This window comes from Cladophialophora yegresii, assembly GCF_000585515.1.
Source record: "Cladophialophora yegresii CBS 114405 chromosome Unknown aczIN-supercont1.6, whole genome shotgun sequence".
NCBI classification, from domain to species: domain Eukaryota; kingdom Fungi; phylum Ascomycota; class Eurotiomycetes; order Chaetothyriales; family Herpotrichiellaceae; genus Cladophialophora; species Cladophialophora yegresii.
In genome coordinates this window covers 791,784-816,440 of record NW_006913050.1, presented here as the reverse complement: position 1 = coordinate 816,440, position 24,657 = coordinate 791,784, and the positions used below count along the sequence as shown (strand labels likewise).

The 24,657-nt window shown below is 52.9% G+C and overlaps 12 protein-coding genes across 12 annotated transcripts; 7 read left to right on the top strand and 5 right to left on the bottom strand.

Moving 5' to 3' along the window:
* Window positions 1–911: 911 nt before the first annotated feature.
* On the bottom strand, window positions 912–2,788 carry A1O7_08304 (Ca2+:H+ antiporter; the record flags this gene model as incomplete). The annotated part of the gene is made up of 2 exons (XM_007762297.1): window positions 912–2,737; window positions 2,785–2,788. 2 exons carry the CDS (start codon window positions 2,786–2,788, stop codon window positions 912–914), a joined length of 1,830 nt encoding a protein of 609 aa, XP_007760487.1.
* Window positions 2,789–5,508: 2,720 nt separating this feature from the next.
* A1O7_08303 (uncharacterized protein) lies at window positions 5,509–5,894 on the bottom strand (the record flags this gene model as incomplete). Its single annotated transcript, XM_007762296.1, has 2 exons — window positions 5,509–5,588; window positions 5,741–5,894. 2 exons carry the CDS (start codon window positions 5,892–5,894, stop codon window positions 5,509–5,511), a joined length of 234 nt encoding a protein of 77 aa, XP_007760486.1.
* Window positions 5,895–5,972: 78 nt separating this feature from the next.
* On the bottom strand, window positions 5,973–6,307 carry A1O7_08302 (uncharacterized protein; the record flags this gene model as incomplete). The annotated part of the gene is made up of 1 exon (XM_007762295.1): window positions 5,973–6,307. A coding segment is annotated over exon 1 (201 nt), but the record flags the coding sequence as incomplete, so codon positions are not given.
* A 1,470-nt stretch (window positions 6,308–7,777) lies between these two features.
* A1O7_08301 (uncharacterized protein) lies at window positions 7,778–9,314 on the top strand (the record flags this gene model as incomplete). Its single annotated transcript, XM_007762294.1, has 3 exons — window positions 7,778–7,922; window positions 7,971–9,215; window positions 9,265–9,314. 3 exons carry the CDS (start codon window positions 7,778–7,780, stop codon window positions 9,312–9,314), a joined length of 1,440 nt encoding a protein of 479 aa, XP_007760484.1.
* A 763-nt stretch (window positions 9,315–10,077) lies between these two features.
* A1O7_08300 (uncharacterized protein) lies at window positions 10,078–11,294 on the top strand (the record flags this gene model as incomplete). The annotated part of the gene is made up of 3 exons (XM_007762293.1): window positions 10,078–10,461; window positions 10,513–10,880; window positions 10,946–11,294. 3 exons carry the CDS (start codon window positions 10,078–10,080, stop codon window positions 11,292–11,294), a joined length of 1,101 nt encoding a protein of 366 aa, XP_007760483.1.
* Window positions 11,295–11,752: 458 nt separating this feature from the next.
* Window positions 11,753–13,738, top strand: A1O7_08299 (uncharacterized protein; the record flags this gene model as incomplete). Its single annotated transcript, XM_007762292.1, has 1 exon — window positions 11,753–13,738. The coding sequence occupies one exon, from the start codon at window positions 11,753–11,755 to the stop codon at window positions 13,736–13,738; it is 1,986 nt and encodes a 661-aa protein (XP_007760482.1).
* A 646-nt stretch (window positions 13,739–14,384) lies between these two features.
* A1O7_08298 (uncharacterized protein) lies at window positions 14,385–15,326 on the top strand (the record flags this gene model as incomplete). The annotated part of the gene is made up of 1 exon (XM_007762291.1): window positions 14,385–15,326. One exon carries the CDS (start codon window positions 14,385–14,387, stop codon window positions 15,324–15,326), a length of 942 nt encoding a protein of 313 aa, XP_007760481.1.
* Window positions 15,327–16,134: 808 nt separating this feature from the next.
* A1O7_08297 (uncharacterized protein) lies at window positions 16,135–17,513 on the top strand (the record flags this gene model as incomplete). Its single annotated transcript, XM_007762290.1, has 2 exons — window positions 16,135–16,886; window positions 16,955–17,513. The coding sequence occupies 2 exons, from the start codon at window positions 16,135–16,137 to the stop codon at window positions 17,511–17,513; spliced, it is 1,311 nt and encodes a 436-aa protein (XP_007760480.1).
* A 428-nt stretch (window positions 17,514–17,941) lies between these two features.
* Window positions 17,942–18,560, bottom strand: A1O7_08296 (oligosaccharyl transferase complex subunit OST4; the record flags this gene model as incomplete). Its single annotated transcript, XM_007762289.1, has 2 exons — window positions 17,942–18,196; window positions 18,252–18,560. The coding sequence occupies 2 exons, from the start codon at window positions 18,558–18,560 to the stop codon at window positions 17,942–17,944; spliced, it is 564 nt and encodes a 187-aa protein (XP_007760479.1).
* An 810-nt stretch (window positions 18,561–19,370) lies between these two features.
* Window positions 19,371–21,680, top strand: A1O7_08295 (uncharacterized protein; the record flags this gene model as incomplete). Its single annotated transcript, XM_007762288.1, has 5 exons — window positions 19,371–19,629; window positions 19,685–20,057; window positions 20,107–20,569; window positions 20,618–20,692; window positions 20,742–21,680. The coding sequence occupies 5 exons, from the start codon at window positions 19,371–19,373 to the stop codon at window positions 21,678–21,680; spliced, it is 2,109 nt and encodes a 702-aa protein (XP_007760478.1).
* Window positions 21,681–22,038: 358 nt separating this feature from the next.
* On the top strand, window positions 22,039–22,526 carry A1O7_08294 (uncharacterized protein; the record flags this gene model as incomplete). Its single annotated transcript, XM_007762287.1, has 3 exons — window positions 22,039–22,062; window positions 22,113–22,226; window positions 22,335–22,526. 3 exons carry the CDS (start codon window positions 22,039–22,041, stop codon window positions 22,524–22,526), a joined length of 330 nt encoding a protein of 109 aa, XP_007760477.1.
* Window positions 22,527–22,859: 333 nt separating this feature from the next.
* On the bottom strand, window positions 22,860–23,840 carry A1O7_08293 (uncharacterized protein; the record flags this gene model as incomplete). Its single annotated transcript, XM_007762286.1, has 1 exon — window positions 22,860–23,840. One exon carries the CDS (start codon window positions 23,838–23,840, stop codon window positions 22,860–22,862), a length of 981 nt encoding a protein of 326 aa, XP_007760476.1.
* Between the last annotated feature and the right edge of the window lie 817 nt (window positions 23,841–24,657).

Sequence of the window (24,657 nt, the reverse complement as noted above, 5' to 3'; positions counted from 1 at the left end):
AGCTGGAAGAAGCGACGGCAGCTTGAAGCCTCGACGGGGGGATTCCCGATTTGCAGCCGCCTCAGTGGTTGGACCGGCAAATGTGCGGTACCATTGACGAGGCTGCCTGCTCCTTGCCAATTCCCCGTTCTTTACGAGGAAGTGTAAGGATCAAGTACGCACGAACTGTAATTAGTGAGTGTAGTAAATGAAGGCCTATCTCAAGTATCTTCCAGGGATTCATAACATACGACCATACAGTCGGGCAAGCTACATATCACAGCCCCCAGCCGATGCCTTAGAGCCCTGAGCCGTCACGACTAGATGCTGGATTCTGATTGATCGAAAGGGTAGAGTTTTCAAGCTCAACGCGTTCTGATCGAATTGGTATCGCGATCTCCTGAACGGTTCTTGGGCCCAGTGTTTCCATGACGCACCCAACCGCCTCACTAGCGTATGGCTTGTAGGGAGTACCAGCATTCGGTGTCGGCTAGGAATAGTTCCTCATGTTCGGACGTCAGATTCTAGCTGTGCAGCAGGAACATTGCTGATTGCTGCGGCGCAGCCCAAATTCCCACAAGGCAACTGCCGCTTGTCTAGCAGACCGCGACCTGCAAGAACTACTTTCAACATGTCGTCTCTTTTGGACGAGTCACGACACATGCCTCGCTGTTGGTCGACGGATCATTCGCTCTTCCACATGTTCCGAAAATCTTCCTGAGTGGCAATTCGATGAGGTGAGCCGATGTCGCCATAGCACAGTCAGCTTAAGAAAGAGCTTGTTTCGTTTTTGAGATTGAATTACAAGTATGAAGGTCGCTCCGAAATCAAGAACCTGACTCTGCCGTGTGCCTGTCGTATCTTTCCAACGCTCGCGCTGACAGTGAACCATTTTTATGACGAAGCGCAAAGATGTACGAATGGAATTTTCATCATTCACCCGGGCAGTCGCTGAGACCGGGAGCGGTAGGATAGAACCAGGCAGCAACCGCAATGATGATGTACAGGATCATCAGCAAGATACCTTCCAGGTAATGTGACTTGCCGTCACTGATCAGGTAGTTGACCAGCAGGACCGCCACGAAGAGGACTGCGATCTGAAAGCCGTCAAAGAACAAAGTCATGTCGTCTTTGCCGATGATCCAGCCTAGAACCACAACAAGTGGGAGCACCAGCAGGGCGATCTGCATGCTGGATCCGACAGCGACACCAATGGCAAGGTCCATTTTATCCTTGATGGCAACGGTGACAGCAGTCGCGTGCTCGGCTGCGTTACCAACGATCGGGAGCAGGATGAGACCGACGAAGTTCTTCGAGATTCCACCTCCGCAAGTGATGGCATTGATAGAATCGACCAGATACTCGGCGTTCAAAGCAACGAGGACCGTCGAGATTGCTAGTGTGAGTATGGCAACCATGACTGATAGCTGCGGCTCTTCGGGTTCGTCCGCGTTGTCATCTGGCGTTTCTGCTTCAACCGGTCTCTTCGACCGCATCTTGCCTGGAATGACTGCATTCTTGAACTTGGCGCCCACTGGTCGAGTTTCGTTCTTGGCACTGGGTGCGTTGTAAATCTCTTTGTGACTCTTGAGCTGGAAGAAAAGGTAGCAGGCATAAACAACCAAGAGTAAGATCGCTGTTCCTCTGCTCAACTGCGCAACGCCAGGTTTGGCGTTTTCGGTCGTCGCAGTGGTGGTGCTGGAATTGTTTCCGGTCCGGGCCCATTGTTCGAAAGCGGTAGGGATGATCAGACTGCTGACAGCCAAGAAGAGCAAACTCGAGGCGGTCTGGGCAACGGTGACGTTGAAAGCTTGTTCCATGCGGTTGATGCCGCCGAAGAAAAAGCACATACCCATGACCAGGAGCAGATTGGAGAGCATACTGCCGATCAACGACGTCTGGACAATCAGGACTTGATCCTTTGCCAGGGCGATGATTGAGACGATCAATTCAACTGCATTGCCGAACGAGGCATTGAGCAGACCGCCAATGACTTCACCAGTTCTGAGGGCGATTTCCTCGGTGGCATAGCTCAACATGGCAGCCAGCGGAATGATGGCGATGAAGTTGATGACGAAAACTGCCACCGGGTTGACACCGGCGTAGTAGACGGCGATGCCGACGGGCGAAGCAATGAGGAGGACGTTGATCCACGAGTTGAACAGGGTTGCGCGGATTTGGCTCCAAACTGTGAATTTCCTCTTGTCCTTGCCGTTGTTGTCGTCCGATGCCTCTTCATTCCTGCCATGGGCAAACCATGATTTCAGGCCGCGCTTCTTCTGCCCGTCGCCCGCAGCACGTTGCCGCATTGAGACCGTGTCTTCGGGTTGGCTAGGTCTGCCATTCGTGACGGTGTCGCTGCTTGTCTCGTCACCACGCCGTGCACTGGGGAATTCCTCTTTCACGGCCTTCTCCTCACTGATCGGGCTCGATGATCGAGGAATGTCGACTTCGTCGCCTGCCGCATAGGGCGTTGTCGCTGATTTAGCTGCTGGCGTTGTGACTGCATGTCGCGGGCGACGGTTTGCACCAAGCTCTTCACCCCTGCCTTCGCTCGAGGGTCGGTAGTCATTCGGATCGTCTGTCTGTGTCATGGCCAAAGGCGCTCCGTTCAACCCATTCTCCAATCTCCGGTCTGTATTTGACCTTGAGTTTGACTTCCATTTCGAGAACGGGTTTGGAATGGGAAAGTTCAAATTCCGTTCATCGTTCGGGTCGTCGTACCAGGCCGCGACTTTAGCTTGATGGCGGTATTTGTCTGGCGCAAGTCAGATTGGGCGCAGCGAAACTTGATTTGGAACTTACGCATGGTTGAACTGTTTTGCCCGATCCGCGTTGAATACCACAATCGTGTAGAGTCGCAAGACCCTATTGATTCAGATGGAAGAGTTATTAGTGCAGGGAGGGTTGGGAAAGCGCCAAAGCCAGATTGCGTAGGGGGGGCGAGCAGTCGGTGGCCTTTAATACAAGGACGGTGGTAGGACGTCAGTGGGAGGTGAGGGAGTTGCACAGCCTCTCTGCCAGCAGTGCGACCGGAACTAGTGATGAATGCCGCACGAGACGGTGAAGGGAAAGGGTTGATGATGACAATCAAGGAATCTGGCGCAAACAGCGTAGTCCGACCAGTCAGTGAGCGTTTGAGAGGAGGATCTTCTTGGCATACGAGAGGAGATTGAAGCACCAGAAATGTATGCTGTAAACGAGCCAGGAACCCAAACAACCTGGAAGACGCGACCGTGGTGTGGGAAATGGGAGGTGGCTAAAATGAGATCATGAACGCCATTTTCAAGGCAAATGCAGCGAAGTCCCGTCGTTGGAGCATCTTCCCCATCTGCACGATGACGGATCCCTACCCGAAGACAACCTGTCGGCGTTTCGCTCTTGGCTGTTCCTGGCCTCGATCGGTGATTTTAGTGCGCTGCTGGCGCACGAATTTCCACTCAAGGTCAAGTCATGTTGCATGGGCACGGGGACGTGTGGCGGTGCAACTTGCGATTACTCCGGGCAGAAGAAATCCGAACCTTTGCCACGAAAAGGCGTCTGTGATTTATTGCTCATGATCTCAGCAGGGGACCTGCTCGTTTTTGCTGGGGGCGTTGCTGATGCCCAGCGGGCAAAAAACGGCCCCTCCAATGCACGGTCTCGGCTACGTGTAAGCGGGATTGCTTGGGCATTCTTGGGGACGCTTAGACGAGCTTTTTGGTCTTGGTTTGAGCTTGAATCGACCAGAGAGGGGCCAGCGTTGGGCCAAGGCGACTGCGACCCGCCTGTCTTGGGTCTCTTCATTCTCAACCGTCCGACCCATCTTCCTACCACAACCTCACGGGCTACCCCCTAAACCCAGCATCTCTATACAATGCGGAGGACGGTACTTGTAGCCAATCCTAAACAGTATCCCGTAGCCTTCAGCGTACTCCATACTGGGGTAACGCACTCCTGAATGTAAGGTAAAATGGCCCCATCCCACGCTCTCCCTAATGTCTCCCTACGCGATTGCAGGTAGAGAACTCAGCTTGCTTGATACCCCGGTTTTGGCAACGACGCATGAGGCAGAAGCGCAACCAAACAATAGTCAATCTAGCCATTGGCGGCTGTACTGTCCTATCGCAATCTTACCATCGAAAATAATCTCAATTTGCCCGCTTTCATTTGAACCTAGCCATTCAGCAAGGTGGAGGCCTTCGTGTCATGAAGAAACAACGAGGTCAACAATGAGATTTCAGAATACAGCAGTAAAGTATATAGATGGTCTCATCGTCGTCAAAATAGTCCCGCCAACGATTCCACTCAATGCCATGTAATTGTCTGCTTGTACGTGTCGAGAACGGTCCCGTCAAACGCAACCCCAGTGACAGCGACCTCGACATTTGCACCCTCTTTGACATTCAATTTACTGACCGCATCCTGGTCGAACACAAATGAGAGCGTATGTGCTCGACCCACTTCTGTTCCCCCAACGCTCACATCGAAGTGGGAGGAAGGCCCGGTAATACTGCTGTAGGGCAGGTGGATGGGTTTTCCTTCCCTTGCGGGATGGGCGACACGGTCCAGTTGAGTCTCGAGTAGAGCTTCTCTGTCGGGCCGTCGTGAACAAGGTCAATGCCTTGGATCTTGTAAGCATCGTAGTGCTCCTGAGGTTTGACTAGCATTTCGGATATCTCCAGTCTAGGAGTCCTCTTGCCAGGCGCAAAGAGGGACGTTGGACCTTGCAGCTGGATGCCGACTGCAGTAATGGGATCATGTCCACCGCCCAGGGCTAGCGATTGTGTGACTGACTTGTCCGATGCGCCGGTAAGTTCTACCTTGAATCGTTGAGATCCAGCCACGGCGAAAGCGAGATTTTGAGACCCGGGAGATCCGCAAAGCGTTGCACTTAAGAGTGAGGCTCAGGTCGAGATCGCCTCGCATGTTGACATTGTGAAGAATAATACTTCCATCAGCCTGAGTTCCATCGGTCATTGACCCAGCACCGAGCTCTACGCCAATCACACATCGTGCTGGGGTACCAAAGAGCTTGGTGATTATTCTGCCGATGGTAGCGGTAGGGGTTTTTAGCGGCGCTGACTTATGAGATGGCCAGATAGATTGCTCGCCGAGGTGAGCTGCATAGTTCTGTGGACCATAATAATCGACGGCCGTCCCGTAGTTGGTGTAGAAAAAGGCGTTCGAGCCTGCAGGATATATCTTGGCAAAATTCGTGATGCATGCTTGGGATTGCTTCCCCTTTGTTGATATAGCTATCGACTGCATTGGTCGAGCTATTTCCACGATCTTCGCCAAACACATCGGCTTTCTTGAGCTCGGCGAGATCGGCGAGATTAGGCTCACCCGTCCACATGTATCGGTCTGCGTCACTTCGATAGATCTTCATGTCAACATTGGGCTTTGCTGGAGGCGGGTTGAACTTCTGGAAGCACCACCCTGTAGCGAAAAGACCCGAACCCAGCCCATACTTAGCCATCGGCTGAAGGAATGGGCCGTTTGACATTGCTGTAAAGATGATGCGGCCAAGGTAGACATTGTCTCGAGTCAAGCCGCTTGAAGTGCTGTGTTTCCAGCAATCATGACACTCTCGTCTGTCTGCACTTCATAGTCGGCTACCATTGAACCTGCCTCCTCGAAAAGCCCAGATTGTTGTCATTGAGGGTGCGCTGCCACTGAGTAGTATTGTTAAGAAGGAGAGAATCATACTATGTACCTTATTTTGTCAGTCTGCATTTAGTAACATCAATTCAGGCCTACACTCACCAGATCACCTTACCCTCGTTCGGCACCCCATGATTGACCAGTCCTTCCTTCAGCTTCCTGATAAATTCGTCCATGGCTTCCCCATCTCGCCAGGTTTCCTTGTCTAGACCGTAGGTCTTGGCCTCAACATTGAGGAGCCATCCGTCGAAGCCATAGCAACTTGCCATCTGTGCAAATTTATCAGCTAGTCAATTTTGATCACCATCCACTTCCAACATGGCCGCAGTTTGCTTATCGTCGTCGCCCTCGAATATTAATAGCCGAAGAACCTGTGCACCAATGCGATGGCCGGCATTCGCCCACGTTGGTCGAGGGATGGCAATGTGTCTACGTACGAAGTAAACAAGGATGTCAATGTGTTGCCAAAATTGAGCAAAGTATTCTTCTTCATGACGAATCGTGCCTTGGCATACTTCATGTGGACTATTAGCGTTGTAGTCCGTCATGAGCAGCAAAGGGGGCTTCGGCACTGGGGAGGAGGGCTCTCTAGCTCCAGTTTTCGATTTGAATCCTCGGGAGTCGCGCGTTGGATCAGCGGCGTGTTGGCTTTTTGCACTGCATCAACTTTGTCCGGACTCCACTATTTGGCATCGTAAACGTTTGTGAAGCATGTGAACCCGCACATGCGATCTTCCAGGGTTATGGGTCCCTTCATCCATTTGGAGTTCGGATCTGGAGTCATCATGCCTTCGGTAGCGGTGAAAGCTTCAGCATGGAATTCCTAGATTTCGAACGACGAGGATTGCTCCTCAGGCCTTATTAAGCCAACGACAGATACCACACGTGGTACTCTGTACTCCCACGTGTTCAAACTCGCTTCGTTTTACCGGAATGGTTTGCGAGCTGGGGGCATCACCTCAAGCTGGGAGAAGCTGAAGTGGCTTGCTCAACAAGGTGAAAGTCGTCCCAATCAGCGTCATGTTTTCGTTGCAGCCAAGGATGGTCTAGAACGCCCGGTGATCCGCAAATGTCCTCCTGCCTGGCACAGTGTCAGGTTACGCGTGCATCGTTGATTTATGGACGAACGACCATTGACCTTGTTGCTTTGCTGTCTGCAGCAAGGACAAGGCTTGTGCAAATGTCGGCCTAGGCTGAGTCCACTTTGCCTGCAGGAAGCTGGGAATGCAAGTCACTCTGCGAGACGGAGGATGATGAGGTCTGATGTGGGAAAGGACCAAGAAGAGTGATCATAGCATTGAGAAAAAACAGAGGTGAGAGCGAACAAACACAGGCCGTTCACGCCTACTCAGCGTCTAGGACTCAGATAGAGGGGTAGAGGGCTAGAGGGGTCTTGGAGCACCATACCGTTCTTCCTTTGCCACGTCCATATAGACAGAGCCTGAATAAGAGAAGCCTCCTTAAGCATGTTGTACCTGGCTAGCTGACCTCCCACCTTTTCTAAGCTCGGAAGGTCTTCAAAAGCGGCGAGCAAAGCTGCCGAATTCAGTGGGAGATTGCCCAAAGCCCCAGGCTGCTTGATGACGTAGACGAGAGCAGAGACGTGTCTATCACGGTCGCATTGCTGCTCCGTAGAGGAGCAAATCACCGTTGCCTGTCACGAAGCTTGTAACACCTCTTATTGAACCCTTTACTTCTGGGAAGTCAGCAGAAATCTATGCATCGCAACCAACGAGCAGCTGCCTCGAGACTGCTGTTAGTAGTCCCTTTGCAGGTTCCTTAACGCGACCTATGCCGAGGCAGAGGTTGAGGATGCCTCTCATCTCACGATATTCAAGTCAGCTACATGTACGTTGGCGTGAGCCTGCTGGTGGTAGAAGTGGTTTTGTCAGTGCGTCAGGGGGGTAATAGAGTCTCTGTCAAACGCAAAAAATAGGCTTCGCTCACAATGACGCACGCGATTCGAGGTCGAATGCACAATGCTGAGCAGAGGCTGGTTGCCGCAGCCCGCAGCTTTCTCAAAAGCATCTGGAACAAGTATGAGCTGGAAGTTGGAAAAAGACAGGCTGTTCCGATTGGTATGCATCAGTATCGTTGAGGTGGCTTCGTTCTGACAATTTTAGGTATTTGCGTTAGCGGAGGTCCTGACTCCATGGCATTGGCTTTTCTGCTCCAGCAAATATCCCTGAGATCCAACGATATAATGACCAAGCCAGTGGCATTCGTCGTCAATCATAATGCAAGGAAAGAAAGTGGCGAGGAAGCTCAGTATGTGGGCTCGCAGCTTCAGAAACTGGGTGAGAAATGCAACTACTCTTCACAGGCAATGTGCTGATAACTCGTAGGGATCGAGAGCGATATCCTCGAGATGCAATGGCCCGCCACTACTGATCCTGCAAGTCTGCCTGACTTCGAAATGCAAGCTCGCCGAGCTCGTTACCGATTGATTGCCGAAGCGGCCATTCAAAGGAAGATTAGTCACATCTTTCTGGGTCATCACCAGGATGATCAGATTGAGACAATCCTCATGCGGCTCATACGCAACTCCAACGACTCCTTTCTTGGCCGCCAAGGCATACCCGAGCATGGCACAATACCTTGCTGCGAAGACATCAGAGGCGCCCAGACGGTACTTCGACATACTAGCTTAGAGGCCTCTTTGCGTAATGCTTCTTATCCTCGGGTGGTGAGGAAAGCCTCGGATGACCATGTTGGCATTCATCAAGAGAAGACAGTTGCACCTTCTTCGGGTGGTATCCAGGTGCACCGACCGCTTCTGGCGTTCCCGAAATCTACTATACTCCAGTTTTGCGCTACAAATGGCATTCCATATGTCCTCGATAAGACCAATTTCAATCCGAAATTGACCTTACGGAACGCTGTCCGTCATCTGAGGACTCACTACAGCCTACCACGAGCGTTGCAGGAATCTTCGGTCCTAGAGCTCCAGAGAAAGGCCCGAAACTCTGCGAAGTCTCTTGCTCTACGAGGAGAGGCGATTCTGCGGATGATGACAACAGAGACCTTTGATTTACGATCTGGTCGTATGATTGTTTCTCTCCCGCCCCACGTTCAGACCTCATGCGAAGCCGACCCTGAAGCAGGCGGGTATGCTTTGGCGAGGTTGACAAGTGTGGTGAGTCCACAGTCAAGAGACGATGCCGAGCCAACTCTGGTACCTCAACATAATCTTAGGGAATTTCTTGAGAAGAATCAGCGAAGGGTGCGAGAGCAAATGACTGTGCAACAGGTTTTACTCGAGAAAAGTGAAAACATGCCGAGGAGTAACCGCTACAAGGCCATATCATACCGCGACGAGGATAACAGCGGCGGTGGCCATCGCTGGCTTCAGCGGGGTCAGCGAAGCACTGTCTGGACGCTGTCGCGGCCGCCTATGCGCAACCGAGAGCTTCGCCGCGCCTCGATGGGTTTCAATTTCCCAAGACAATGTAAGATTGTTGAAGGGGAATACCCCAGCGAACGTGACTCGAATTACTCCACCAATAAGTGTTGCGAAAAGGGACTCTGGTCATCATGGCTGCTCTGGGACCATCGCTACTGGATCCGTGTCCAGGCTGACAGTATTGAAGGTCTATCGAGGATTCGTATTCGCCCCTATTCCGAGTCTGACGTACAAAGGGTGTACGAAATTCTCGGAGAGGGAAGAGACGGCTTTCAAGCAATGCTAGCGGAGTCGGCGCCAGGCAAATCGAGATTTACAATTCCCGTTCTGACGGTCGATCAGCATGTTTCGGTGTTTCCGACACTGAATGTGATGGTGGAGCAGTCAAAATCCGCTGTTCTCACTGAAGGCAACCTTCCTCATCGTCCATTCTTGGGGTGGGAGGTCTGCTATAAGACGCTTGACCAGCCGTCTGTGAAAATTCAGGTTGCGACGGTGGGATGCAGGAATGCAGGTGCGTAGTACCACGCAAGCATTCGTGACTGGGTTCGTAAACTGTCCAGAAAGACAGGAGAAGACCCCAGCAAACGGAGACCTTGCACTGGAAGGTGACTCAGTCAACGGAGATGACACGGTGTACTGTCGCTTTGGGGTCGACAATCCCCCAATATCTATGGCGAAGTGTACGGCCGTGATGACATGCACATGCATCCCCAGGGGCTACGTCGTAGGGATTGCATGCCTTGGTGGAAGACAAGAACTTCAATTCTAAGCATCCAATATCCCAGGCATAGAATCTGACACTCTGCCCGAGGGAACACCGAGCCGTTAGCCGAGCATGTCCAATCACAACAGCTCTCCTGTGTTCTATCTCACTCTGCCTCCCCCACCCGGGGTCTGGAGGCTTCGTCATGGGCAGGGCAGCAAACGTGGAGAGCAAGTGGAGATAGACGTCCTTGGCCAGAGCCGAGCGGCTATATAAAACCGGCTAACTTGCCATTGTCCCGACTATTTGTTGAAGCCTTTCAAACGGTTGTAGGAACATTACCATGGCATCTCAACAAGTCGAAGCCTTTTCTGCGCCGAAGCAGAAATACGAAAATGCTCCACCCTTTCCAGATGATGTGCCAACGGCGCCTCTTCTTCGGCTTTCGCTCGCCAAATTGCTTGACCAAGAACCCGAGGAACTAAATCGGTTCGTTAGGGCTTGTGAGGATCTCGGCTTTTTCTACCTCGACCTTTCTGGTCCAGGCGACTCTATTCTCGCCGATGCTGATGAACTTTTCCGAGTTGGCGAGAAGTTGTTTGACCTCCCACTAGAAGAAAAGAAGCAGTACGACTTCCAGCAAAAGAAATCATATTTTGGATATAAGGGCTATGGTGCCAATGTGGTGGACAAAGCTGGCAATCTCGATCGCAACGAGTTCTACAATGTGAGTGATGAACAGCCTCAAAACCGTACGCACACCATTGACAACAGGCAGGTGTCCAAAGACGATATCTTTGGACTTATGGATCCCTTAGCAGCCCCCGAAGTGCTCAGCTCAAGACGTCCACTCTTCAAATCATTCATGTCGTCGGCCCACAGCATTGTCACACTTGTTCATGAACTCCTCAACGACCACCTGCAACTACCACCACACACTTTGCAGAACATGCACCGTCTGGACGGCCACTCTGGGGACCAAGTCCGATTCATTAAGGCGCCACCGCAACCCATCGACGACCGACGGACAGCTCTGGGCGAACATACCGATTTCGGAAGCGTAACGGTCCTCTTCAACCGGCTCGGCGGATTGCAAGTCCTTCCACCAGGTCGTGATGCACAGTGGTGCTATGTCAAACCCCTTCCGTAAGTATTACTCTATGGGTCGCGTCATCAGTATACAGTTGTTGAATGTTGATTGAATAACATAGCAATCACGCCATCATAAACCTCGGAGATGCCATGGTGAAATTTACTAATGGCCTTCTCCGCTCGAACATTCACCGTGTCGTTGCCCCTCCGGGAGAGCAGGCGAAGTATACCCGGTATTCACTGGTGTACTTCAATAGGCCGGAGAACGATGTAAAACTGAAGCGACTGGACGGGAGCGATAAAATCCCCCCGCTCGAGCAAGGTGCAGTCGAAGAGGATATAAACAGCAAGGACTGGATCCTCAGACGAGCACTGGGACACAGGATCGAATTGTTTGGCAAGGATGAGGCATCAAACTTTGATAAGATCCAAGGGACAGAGAGAATTAGCCAGAGGGCTTACTTGTAAAACTGTGTAGGAACGTCTGTAGGAGATCATTGAGTCATTCATATTATTGGACATTGAAGCTAGGAATGGAGTGTGAAGTGAGTCAAGTCGAAGTAACACCTAAATGAGGGAGTGGTGACTGATGACTGAATGCATGCGTGCCTCATAGCCCAAAAGGGTATAGCTTTTCCGCGCACGAAGTGAATTTTGTATTATTTTTCTTCAACTTGCCAGCAATCATGAATGATGGCATCTTGTTAGCTTGAATGTAGATTTCTACAGTCACATCTAGCAGGCGATCTCCTTTATCAGTCTAGTTGTATGCTTATGCCTTCTCATCCCTCTCATGGTACGCCAAAATCTCGCCCTCAGGTGCCGTTGCGGTCATGATAGCCCCGCGCCAACAGGCCCGTCGGCCTGCTCTTCCCCCCAGCTTCTCAGCCCCTTCTCTTTCTCCCAAACCAGCGAGACCTCAACCGATGCCGAGACGGACGACGTTGAAACGGTCATTGGACGAAAGTAATGCCATGGACATCCCTTCGAGTCCTTCGAAGCGCTCCCGAGTGACCTTTGATTCCGATGTTGAGATAGTGTCTGCCGACGACGACGAAGACCTCGACCCTCTCGTCCTCAGAGAGCAAGTCCGCAGGGCGATTGAGAGACATCGACTCAGAGAAGACGAAGCGTACGAGAGGATCAAGGGCTATTTCAGCACCAGGCCAGACAAACCAAATGCACCCTCCACCAAGACGCTCAGATTGCACCTTCAGGCTCTGCTGGCCAATGTCACATCGCTCGACAAAGATTGCAGCGGCCTTGTGAATGCGATTTTGTACAGCGAATGGATCGGAAGAGAGGAGCAATACTACGCCCTTTTTGTTAGATTCCTGAACAACCTCGCTGCAGCGCAGCGTGGATACCAGTCGAAGATAATGTCGGTGTTGGTCGACTTGCTTGGACCCCAGAAAACACGCCGAATTCAAGGTGCAGCTCCGGTTAGACAGCCAAAAATCCATCGGCGAGTCCTGCGAGCTATTCAGCACATAGTCGATAACGTTCCCTCGTCGCCCGCCGCACTTGCCAATCGAATGGCTGGGCGGTTGGAGTTCGATTTCCAAAAAGGCGAGGAGCGGATGACATACATCCGCAATTTCATGGAAATGATCAACCACGTGCCAGAGCTTACGTCCGAAATCTTGAACTTGGTGCTGAGAGAGCTGATCAAGCTGGATGTGGCGGTACAGGTGGACCTGGATGAAGAGGAAGAGGACGCTGAAGATGACTTGCTCAGCCACATGTCGTCTTCACAAACACTCGTCCCAGGCTCTTCCCAGGACATGCTGAAGGGTGGCCTCGATGACCAGAGCGATGATGCAAGCACGACCGACGAGTCAGATATGGAAGAGGACGAAACCGTCGACCCCGCCACTGCTCGTCGACGAAAATTGAAAGACGACATCAAGCAGGTCGACCTAATCATGGACATCCTGTTTCAGTACTATGCCAAACTTACGGCCTCGACGACTTTACAGACACGTGACAGCACCATCGAACAGATTATTTCTCAATTTCACACTCAGATTCTCCCGACATACCGAGCCCGACATCCACAGTTCCTGGTCTTTCACTTCGCGCAAGCAGATCCGATCATTATCGACCGATTCGTCACGTCTTGCGTGGCTGTGCTAGTTGACAAGAAGCAACCACATCATCTCCGACACAGCGCTGCTGCCTACTTCTCCGGCTTTGTGGGTCGCGGTGCGCATGTATCGCCGCAAGTGGTTCAGGACTGCCTGGAACTCTTGTGCGACCACTTGACAATCCTGCGCAAGTCTTACGAACCCGGCTGTCGTGGCCCGGACCTCAAGCGGTATGGTGACTTTTACGCTGCATTTCAAGCGATCCTCTACATCTTCTGCTTCCGATGGCGGGACATTGCTTCCTCCTGTTCCGATGATGAATCCGACTTCGAAGTCGATGAGGAAGAAATACAGACCTACCACTTCCCCGAGTCGTTGCGCGAAGCGCTCCGAGCAGCTATGTACTCGCCACTCAACCCTCTGCGCGTGTGCACCCCAGTGATCGTCGAGCAATTCGCCGAGCTCACGCATTCGTTGCAGCTGTTTTATATCTATCCCAAGCTGGAAGAAAATAGGCATGTGCGGGTTACGACTCACTGGCGCGACATGTCAGACTTGACCATCAGCAATCCCGACAGAGACTTGAGCTGGGTTGGGGACAATGGCATACTTGAAGGCTATTTCCCCTACGATCCATATCATCTGCCCACTAGCAAGCATTGGATCGAAGGCGACTACGTTGCATGGAAGGGCATCGCCGGTGAAGAGCCCGAAGACACGGACTCTGAAGATGATGAAGGGATGGATGTCGCAGGGTCGGATGATGATGACGTGGAACACGACGACGACCACGCAGAGTTTGGTCAGGAATTCCATGGTGAATGAATTACGTGTCTACGGCCACTGAAGAGCCCACCATGATGGAAGTTCCCATCGCGCAGGATCGGTCATCCACCAGTCCACGATTCTCTCGGTCATGGCTGCGTGTACCGATAATGTCGGCGTTTAGGACGGTGCATTGCTGTCTCATTTCGATGTTCGAGCGTTCAAGCGATATTAGGATTACAAAAGTGTTATCATACAAGGGCAAAGGACATTTAGAAATCGAAAAGTCATGACACCAGAGTAGCGCATGTTATTCTAGATTGATGCTCTCATATCACTCGCATTGCAGGTTGAACAATTGTACGGAGTACATCCTTCGCATTGGGTCCTTTTCGCAAGGCGCTCGCTCAACGGCAAAGCCAAGCCGGCGACCGAAGCGCGGAAACGATTTCCGACCCAGGACTTCCGCTGAGACAACAACTTGGCCTTTACCATGCCAGGACTGTCCCTGCAAGAGAGCAATTCAGAGCAGACAGACTTGGTACCCTAAGCGTCAATTTGTGAAGCGACCTGTACCGCCAGAGTCGCAGACAAATAAAACACCAGCGGACAATGAGACCACCTGTCATAATGTTCAATCATGCTCTCTTAAGTATCAGCCCTTGCACGCACTAACAACGATTCACGTCCATCAAGGGGCATGAGCATGACGAACAAAAGCACCAGTTCTGGACGGGAAAACTCCAACTTCTTTGGATTCTGGCAATTCTTCGCCACCATGATTGCCTCATCTTACTTGAAGCAAACGATCATCACCGTGCTCTGCGTGCTTGGGATACCATCATACCTATCAGCACCAAAGCCCATCTCCGTCCACCTGGAGGGACAATCCAGCATCAGCGTCCCTGCCAACCGAGCACTCGTGTCTCTGCGAATATACGCCGAGGGACCGAAGCAGGACAAGGTCGCCGACTCAGTGCGCAAGACAGCCGACGACATTCTATTCACACTAAGACCGCTCGTTCAAGTGACCCCTCCGAACCAGAACACGACGACTACCCTCGGGGACTCTGAGCCTCCAATCGTCGACCTCTCCGTGACAACATTCCGCTCCTACTCCTGGCTCAAACCGGGCTCCTCGATCCTCTCACGGGAGGCTCCCCAGTATGAATCCTCCATGGAAATCGAGGCCGAGTTTCGGGACTTCGACGTCCTCGGCCTGCTGCTCGCGCAGGTCTCCAAGCAGCCTGCCGTGTCTGTACAGCGGCTAAAATGGACGGTCGACCCCGTCACCAAGAAGCATTTGTTCGGCAGAGTGCGCTCCGAGGCCATGGTCGATGCGCTCGACAAGGTCCGCGCCTATGTCAGGCCGTTGGGGATGGACAAGGTCCGCGCCATCAAGTTCTCTGAGGATCGTGTGCGGAGCCGAGACGTGGTGACGGCTGATCTGGGCCGCGTGAGCTACGAATATCAGCATGATGAAATGGATTACGATCAGATGAACCACGGGACCATGAAAGGTGAGGGCGTGGCTTCAGAGGCATTCGGATTGGAGCCGAGGACGCTGGAGATTGTGGCGCAGATCGATGGCGAGTTTTGTGCCTGGAGGACTGGGTTGGAGGCGTGGTTTAGGAGGGGTGGCGTTTGAATGACCTTTCATGCTTCCAGTCGATATGACAGTGTTTGATCGCATGCCTCTACGTGCGTCAAAAGTTGGATTGGTGACGAGCACCAGGGGTTGTTCGAAGGGTTCCTCAAGTCACTGTCCATCTGGTTGCCATATATCGACCTCACTTCCTATGCTTTGTGACCATATTGATGTCGGTAAAAGCCAGCTTAGCAGGCGGCATGGGGTGGAGGGCCGAGGACCACAAGTGTTTCGAAGACCATGTATAGATTGTAACGCGATATCGACGGCTACTCATTAAGGGTTGAAAATGCTGACTAGCAAAGGGAGGAAGATGTTCATGAGTAGGACAGGTCACCGAGATTAAGACTGCCGATGAGGAATTGACTGCATCAAAATATGTCATTACAAGGAAAGCCCCAGCCTATCCCATGTCATTTCACCCAATCCCCGTCTTTTCGAACACGCCATACTCCGTACACACCTGCGAGTCTCAATCGATCACCTTCACGCGTGTCTGATATGTCCACCAGGAAGTAGATCAGATGAATCTCTTCGTCAAGCTGATCCCTATGAAAGATCATACCTAGCTACTTTGGAGCAAGAGACACACAAGGGCACCCGAGGCACTACTCTAGCCTTTGGCAGCACTTGACAAGGGTATCCAAATGTGAAACCCTTACCCCAGGGCGTCGTGTTTCATGTTTCAAGATGGACCTGAACAGCAAAGCACCTTCCACAGCATCTACTGCGTAGAACTGTCCTACCCTTCTTCGCGCGTGGGTTTGTGTTATCGGAGTTCATTTGCATTTCATATCTTCTGCCCAAAATGAAGTTCGAGCTGGTCTCTCTAGGCGTTGTCTCTTTGGTGGTATCGCTTGTTGCTTGTACCGAACCGGTAGCGCCAGCTGTGCAGGGTGACGTCTCAAATACATTATCGAGTGAAGAAGGTATTCAGGCCGGATCCGACGCCACTCAGTCGTCTCTATCAAGATCACAAGAAACCGCGGACTCATATTTTCCCTGGACGCACAAACCAGTCTGCACAGAATACCTCGACGGCATAGGGGACAAACTGTGCGTCTATACGAACGCAACATTCAGTAACGGACGAGGGATATCCATTTTCACGACGCCTAGAATCGCACAGGAGTTTGCTGCTCTCCCGCCCTTCCAGGATCCGAGTTCACTGTCCTCCCGGGGCATTAACCCGGAACCGTCGGACGACACCCCGACCCAACCATGGTATACGGCTCTCATTCGCGGCAAGGGCATGGGCATGTTAGCATCTCGTGCCCTTCAGCGCGGTGATTTGATTACCGCCTATACACCCTACTTGCTGGCGCACATGGAGAATGTCCTCTCCACGCAGGATCGGGAGTACTATCTCAGATTGGCCGTGGACCAGCTCCCCACGGCGAGCCGGAACGTCTATCTCGGCCTTGCGAAGACCTATAACGATCCCAGCGTCGTGGCCCAGGACGTGGTGAAAGCGAACGCGTTCGAGATCCAGATCGGAGGATTAATGCATTTGGCCGTGTTCCCGGAGTCATCGCGGTTCAACCACGCGTGCGCGCCAAAGTACGTCGACGTCTCTCTTTGTTCACAACATACTCAATTTAGACTCGCGTCATACTGACTTTTGGCAGCGCCCAATACTTCCTCTCCAGCGACTTACTCACGCACTACGTCCACGCCGTGCGGCCTATCGACGAGGACGAAGAACTCACCATATCCTACGCTCCGCCTCTCCGGCTCCACGCCGACCGTCAGCAGTATTTCGAAAATACCTTCCAATTCACCTGTTCTTGTCCGCGCTGTGCCCCTGAGAGTCACGGTAGTCATAAGCACCGCACACTCGAGGACAGCGATAGGGCCACCCAGGATATCATCGCCCTGCAGTGGGCGCTGGCGCAGTGGACGGCCAATTCCACGGCTAGCGTCAAGAAGGCCGAGATGCTCATCAGGCTTTACAAGGAAGAAGGGCTCGACGCGTTTCTAGACGATGCGTACGGTCATGCTGCGCTGATGTACAATAGTGTGGGGAGTGCGAGGGGGGCGAAGAAGTACGCCAAGCTGGCGGCCGAGGCGAGTTGGTTGAAGTATGGGTTTGAGAGTGTGGGGCAGGATAAGGTCAGGGAGTGGGAGGGCATTGCGAGGGATCCGACAAGGCATTCGAGTTGGAGGAGTAGGAAGACGGAGCTGTAATTAGGTGATTGTGGTGTGTAAGCCACGCGTGAATCGTGCTTAGATTTATCGAGATCTCACACGAATCATCTGCTTCATTGGCCCTGTCGGCTTTTCTCTATGCCCGATAAAGTACATTTTTTGTCCTTCTGAAGGGTTCTTGCGGCCTTAGTCCAGCAAGCAGACACAGGACTGTCCCCGGTATCGCCTAGTCCCTGGTGCAACCGTTTGCCTTGGTGCATACAGGGTATGTCTTGGTGTTTATGCCATCTTGATCCTCTGGTTCAGGCCTCGCTTCCTTCCACAAGAGGCAAGGTTCCCGGACGCTTTCCAGGCTCAGTGGGAGAAACAGCAACACATCGCTCTACATTGGTCAAGGCTGATGTCGGGATGCAAAGAACAAACATCGTCCATTCAGCTCACATCCGTAATTGTACACGTGGATCTCTTCAGTTGATGAAGTTGACGCAGAAGCCATGCAGGATGAGACTGCCGAACACAAAGTCTGCGAATGCTCTCTCAGAACTGATCTTTCCCTGCTCCATCACTTCTCCGCTGATCCCGTCGATAGTCTTGGCTGTCGACTTCTTCGCCGCTGCCGATGCGCCCAATGGAGGTCGTTCCGAGGTCTGCATGCGTAACGAGGCTGTGAGGACAAATTGGCCGACTGCAGAACAGAAACCGGATAGGAAAGCATTGAATGGCTATTTTAATACTCGGTCAGCACATCCACCGCCAACAGGGTCGCAGGTGCCATACGTAATTTCCAGCTAGGATGCAGTAGAGGAACTGGACAGCCCCAACCACCACCAGCCATGCCATGAAGGCATCAAGCAGCATGGTCCTCGAGGGCGTATCCTGGAGGTACCTGTTCCATACATGGATGATGATCTCTTGCGGCGACGACTGAGTGGACAACGAGCTCTGTGGTGCAGGCTTCGTGGGCGGGGTGGGATTTGATGAGATCGACCCCGAAGGTTTGTGAGTTGCTGGTGACAGAGGTTTGGCCGCTGCAACGGGGGCGGGCGCCTTCGTCGCTGGCGACTGGGCTGTGGGCTTCTTCGCCATTGTCGAGGCAATAATCAACGGGCGCGAAACGGCCGGGGAACAACGGTGCTTGATGGTGTTGCTGACCGCCGTAAAAAGCGGTGCACCGTCACTGCATTGAAGCGACGTGGCCGACACCCGCACGACCTGCTTCTTTGGGCATTCTCGAACACCGCCACACAGCCACGCACAGCCTCGTGATGTCGATCTCCAGCCTCGCGTGTTCGAGCCTCGGAGCTTAACTTGGATAAAGTTTTCTGCCCCTGGATTTTGCCTTTTGTCAACAGTCGCGTGAACGGTTGCTGCGAGTTCTCGTGTCTCACTTCGCTTGCATGTGCAAGGAGTGCAGAACCCTGCTTCGACAAAACCTCGGTCGTTCTTATCGATTCGCTTCCATCAAATAGTCGCTCATTCGTCAGTGATGGTGGCTCCAGCACGAGATCGTCATTTGGTGAAACACTTAACGTTGCCCGGGTGGCGTTGCTAGGCTCCGCCCTGCCTTCTTGACCTTGACTTAGCTGGGTAACAAGACCATGTCCCAATCTCTGACAGGTAAGCTTAGTGGCGTACTAAGTAAACAATTTTAAAATGGGTGGGGTTGGGCCATACCCAACGTCAGTGACCAGCGATCAGTCCACTCAGTCCACTGGCACCTGCCTCGCAACGAGCAGAAACGAGGCACTAGGTACGCGACGAGTCAACGGCGACTGACAGACAACCTTTATCCATGGCAGCCGCGCAATCGCGTGTTATTCTCTACCAGCATGCCGTCGATTCTATCTGTTTTTCCCTTCCACGCGTATTGCAGTTATATCTCATGAAGCAGACAGTATGCATAGCTTCACGTCTATCATTTGGGCCGCGGCCGCCGGGATAGCGCTTGCTGCTCCCTTCGCTCAAGACGAACCACACTTGCTGCGGACGCGCAACATTATCGACAGCACGAGCATCGCAGACTCATATGATTTTGTTATTGTTGGAGGAGGCCTTGCAGGTCTCGTGCTCGGTGCGCGTCTATCAGAAGATAAAAACCACACGGTCCTTGTTCTCGAAGCTGGGACCACTGGAGACGAGCTTAAGACCCGTATAGGTGAGGACGCCTAATGCTTACCGGATCCGCAGGATGATCACTAACCTGTCCCCAGATACTCCCGCGTATGCATACTATCAATCGTTATGGCCAACGGACCTGAACTGGAACTTCACGACAACGCCTCAAGCTCATGCCAACAACAGTCAATTACCATGGCCTCGCGGGAAAGTGCTCGGTGGTTCGTCAGCAATCAACGGACTCTACATGAACCGACCGGGCGAAATCGAGGTCAATGCATGGCAGGCTATGCTCGGCGACATGAAGGGCGCCGACAACTGGTCATGGGACTCGCTGTATGCGGCGATGAAGAAGAGCGAGGCGTTCAGCGCTCCCATTGATGCTTCCGTGCAGGAGGAAGCCGGCATTACTTTCAACACGGCAAGTCATGGTACCAAAGGACCGGTTCACATGTCCTACCCTGGCTAGTAAGTGGACGGCTCGTACATGTAGGACATACCACTGACCATGCTCCAGCACGTTTCCTGAAGTCGGCGCGTGGTCAGAAGCAACCAGTGCTGTCGGCGTTGCCGGTACCACCGACGCCTACGGTGGTGAAAACTGGGGCGCATACGTCGCGACCTCCGCCATCAACCCAACCAACTGGACGCGTTCATATAGCCGCTCTGGCTATCTCGATCCCCTGCCGCCGCGTGCGAATTACGATGTGGTCGCCAATGCACATGTCTCTCGGCTACTGTTCAACAGCTCATCTCCCAAGGGCAACTTGAGCGCGAACGCCGTTGAGTACGCGTTGAATGGCGGTGCCGAGAAGCTCTCGGTTGGTGTGAAGAAGGAGGTCATCTTAGCGGGAGGCACAATCGGAAGTCCGGCTGTACTACTTTACAGTGGTATTGGACCCAAGGACGTGCTCGACGCCGCTGGAGTTCCTGTCGTCTCAGAACTGCCCGGCGTTGGACAGCATCTGCAGGATCACCTAGTAAGTCCTTTTATGGATGTGAGATGAGCTGCAAGCTGACTGGAACAGAGCGTCTCAATCCAATGGAGTACAGATGCGGATACAGGAGGCAGCATATACGCCAACAACGCTAGCACCGAGAAGGTACCGTCCAGCCCTTTTGACAGCCCTCACGTGTTTCTGACTGCTACAGAATGATGCTGCCTTCTTGTCATACGTGAATTCTGCAACAGCTTATGTCAATGCTTCCGTGCTCTTCGGCAACGGAGTAGGCAGTCTGCACAGCAGCATCAATGATGCGATTGACGAGTACATCCCCAACACCAGCACCGACACTGGCGTCATTGATGGCTTCAAGGCCATCTACGACACGACGGCCAACACCATTCTTACCAGTCCCATTGGCCTGATCGAGCTTGTGATAGGACTCACAACGGACGGGGTCATCCAGATCGGTGCTAACTTACAGCATCCTTTCAGCCATGGCCAAATCTCCATCGCCTCGTCTAACCCGCTCGATTACCCAATCATCAACCCAAATTATCTCAATCACCCCGCCGATGTCCAGATCCTACGCCAGGGTATCAAGCTTGCACGGCGCCTGGGCAATGCTCAACCACTTGCAAGCAGTATGACGGAGGAGACATGGCCTGGGTCGGATGTTGAATCTGACCAAGAATGGGAAGACTGGCTTCGAGGAAACGTCTTCACAGAGTACCATCCATCGTCGTCCTGCGCCATGCTGCCGCTCGAACAAGGCGGTGTCGTCGATGCGAACCTCCGCGTGTACGGCCTCTCCAATGTCCGTGTCGCAGATGCAAGCATACCTCCAATCTCTTTCGCAGCACATCTGATGAGTTCGACATACGGCATCGCCGAACAAGCTAGCACCATCATCCGTAACTACCACAATCAACCTATTCCCAAGAACAGCACCCATAAATCAACGTCCAGCCACAACGAGACCGACCCCACGACTAACAACCGAGCAAATGATAACGACGATGGCACGGCCATCTTAAATACCACGAATACTCCTTCGGAAAGCGGCAATGGTGCTGCTTCTTTACGTTCTCACTCATTCATTATGACGGCGGTTGGGTTATGGATGTCTTTCATGGTTTTGGTTTGATGACTATTCTTATACACAGTGTTATAGACAGCTGTTCACGACTGGTTTGGGATAGCAGTGTCTCACATGCTGAGCTGATGATTAAGACATAATTATAATCATTAATACCCGTGTGTTTTCCAGTGATTCCTCGAAACCCTTCGCACTCACTCGAGCCCACGAAAAGTCGGGATTGAGTCGTGTCTGCTTTGCGCAACTCGGAAGGCGGAACATTCTCGCCCGAGTGTCGGGGTCGCAGTCTCGTCATTGTATGTAAACATCAGCAGATGCTCACCCACCTCGACACGATTCTCACCTCCCCGCACCAGGAAACCTCCTGAACAATCAATCCTTGATAGTCTGCCTTGAAACATCCAATATGGTAAAATTCCCTTTCGCAAGAGTCAGGACGTTGCCTAGGTACTAACGCGCCGTGCGTGCCACGCATGACAGTCCGAAAACCCAGCCTACATCCTCTCGGCCCTCACCTCGGTGGGCGGCATCACAGGCTACGCGCGCACGGGATCCGTGCCCTCCATCGCAGCGGGCCTCACCGTCGGGTTTCTTGTACGTGTACTCTTCTGGCGTTCTGACCTTTTGACTTTGAACGTTTTGTTGGGGTGACTACTCCGTACACCCTCACTAACATCCTCTTCTTCTCTTGCGGTTACGCAGTACGGTCTCGGCGGCTACCGCATCTCGAAACGGCAACCCTACGGCGTGGAACTCGCGTTGCTTGCGTCCATTATGTTGGCGGGCAGTTCGATCCCCCGCGCGATCAGGACGGGGAAGCCCCTCCCTGCGGGATTGAGCGTGTTGGCTGCGACGGGGTTGTTTGTGTATGGAAGGGCGTTTTTGGCGAAGTAGCGCCTATAGTGAGTGGAGATCGGGTTGAGGGTTGGAAGGAGTGGGATCTGAGAGAGAAGAGTGAGAGACACACACACGCAGCGAACTGAGATGAGTCAGTCACGACGGGAGGGAGAAGACGAGATGAGACGAGACCGAGGGGAAGATGAGAGGTAGGATAGGGTCGGCTGTGTATAAAAAGTCCCAGGGGGAATGAAATATGTATCAGGTCTTTATGTTCACTTTCTATTTCACATGCGCATTCGCATTTGATTTCGCATTCAGGGTATCTCGGGGGAATAAGGAAAGAAAACACCGCCACCACGGCTGGCTGGCCACGGCTATGAGACACGGTCACCCTTTTGGTTCCGCCACAGCAGAGGGTTCCTTTGCGGTCTCTTGTTCCTGTTGCGTGGCGTCCCTCCTTGCTGCGACTCTTCTGCCGCCTCTTCTTGTCGGCCTTTTCCGTATAGGTTCGGCCTCTGCATCGACGGGTCCACCACCTCCCGCAGGCTGTGATACCCGCTCCTTATTCTTCTTCTTCTTAACGCTCAGCGGGTTCGGCCCTTTAGCTCTCCTCATGCCTCTGATCTTCGCAGTCGCGCCATTTTGCTCCTCATCATCCCGCTCGCCCTCTTCTTCCTCATCATCCTCGCCCTCGCCCCTCTTCCTCTTCCGCGAAGCCAGTCCTACCAACCCTTCGCCGAACTTCTCCCTTTCCACCTTCTTTATCGCCCGTTCGCTGACCCCGCTCAACTCCTCCAGAATCATCACACTCCGCTTGACATACACGATCGGCACACCGGGGATTAACCTGGCCCGCTCGCGCACGTCGATGAATCCTCGCCCGTGCTGTTCCCTCTCCTCGGCCTCCGCCGTCGCAAGGACATAGTGCTGTTTATTCTTGGCGTGCTCGTTGCCCCGCGGCTGGCCGGCCAGGAGATCGAGCAGACACCGCGCCTCGCTCACGATGCCCAGCTCTTCGCCCTCGTCGTTTTTGTGCTTGCAATGCCGTAGGGGCACCTCGGTGGGTGGAGGGAGAAAGTCAGGCCGGCCTGGACCCCTCGCTTTACCTCCTTCTCCTCCTCCTGCTGCTTTGCGCTCCTTCTGCTTCTGATGCGCGTCCATGATCTTGGCGAGCGTGCATTTCGTGACGAACAGGTTGCATTTCCCGTGGAGGGTGTTTTCCACGTATTTTTGCAGAGGCATGTGGAAGGAGTGGCATGCCTTGAGGAAGTGAGAGTCTAAGAGCACTTGATAGGGTTCACGGAAGGAGAAGGACATTTGGTACGAGGACATGATTTTGCGGTATCTCTTCGATCTGCGGGCGCGCATGTTGGCGGCGGACTAACTGCGACGGGGATTGCGGCGGGTGGGTGTTCCGTAGATGGTGCGATACTGTATGGTGTTGTGTAGTATGACGAGGCGTGATTCGGTGCAGTCCCGGCGCAGATAGTCTCGAGAGGCGCACAACGTGTTGCTGGCTTCGTTCTTTGCTGCTTGGAACTTTTTTTTTGCGGGGAAAGTCCAGTTGCGCTTAAAGTAGTAGTGGCACACCGTGCTAGCCATTCAGAACTGCGCACTTGCTTCTCCGGAGCAGTACGGTCTACTTGGTGCGAGTTTCGTGGTACTCCTAGTACTCGAGGTCCTCAACGGTTCGAGGCATGCCATTGAGACGGCCCAGACGGGTTTCCGAACGACGCTCATTTAGTTATCGCTCTCAGCACGAGACAGCTCATAATTGATCGACGAGGCGGGAGTCTACTACTTACAGTCTTTGCCCGCGGAGATGGAAACGGAGTGCTCCCTGCCAGCTACTGCCTCCTCTCGTTGAGCAAGGTGAGTTCCAACAGTATAGTGAGCCAAGATGCAAACATGCTTCCTAGCGAACCTCGTTGCTTGTGAGACCGCCAAAGTCAAATCGATGCGTACGGGAAGACCTCGCCCTTACTTGATGACAAGGAGACAAGTCCACCTTCACAAACTTTCCCATTGACAGTTAACAAGCACACATGGCTCCATGCATTCTTATAGTGAGCGCATCTCCGCCCAAAAGACGCACCTCTTATCAGATGTCTGCAGCTCTGCCCTCACCCATGGAGACTGCTGCGCCCGTGTTCTATGGCTGTTTCAATAGCATTCCCGCCCAGCA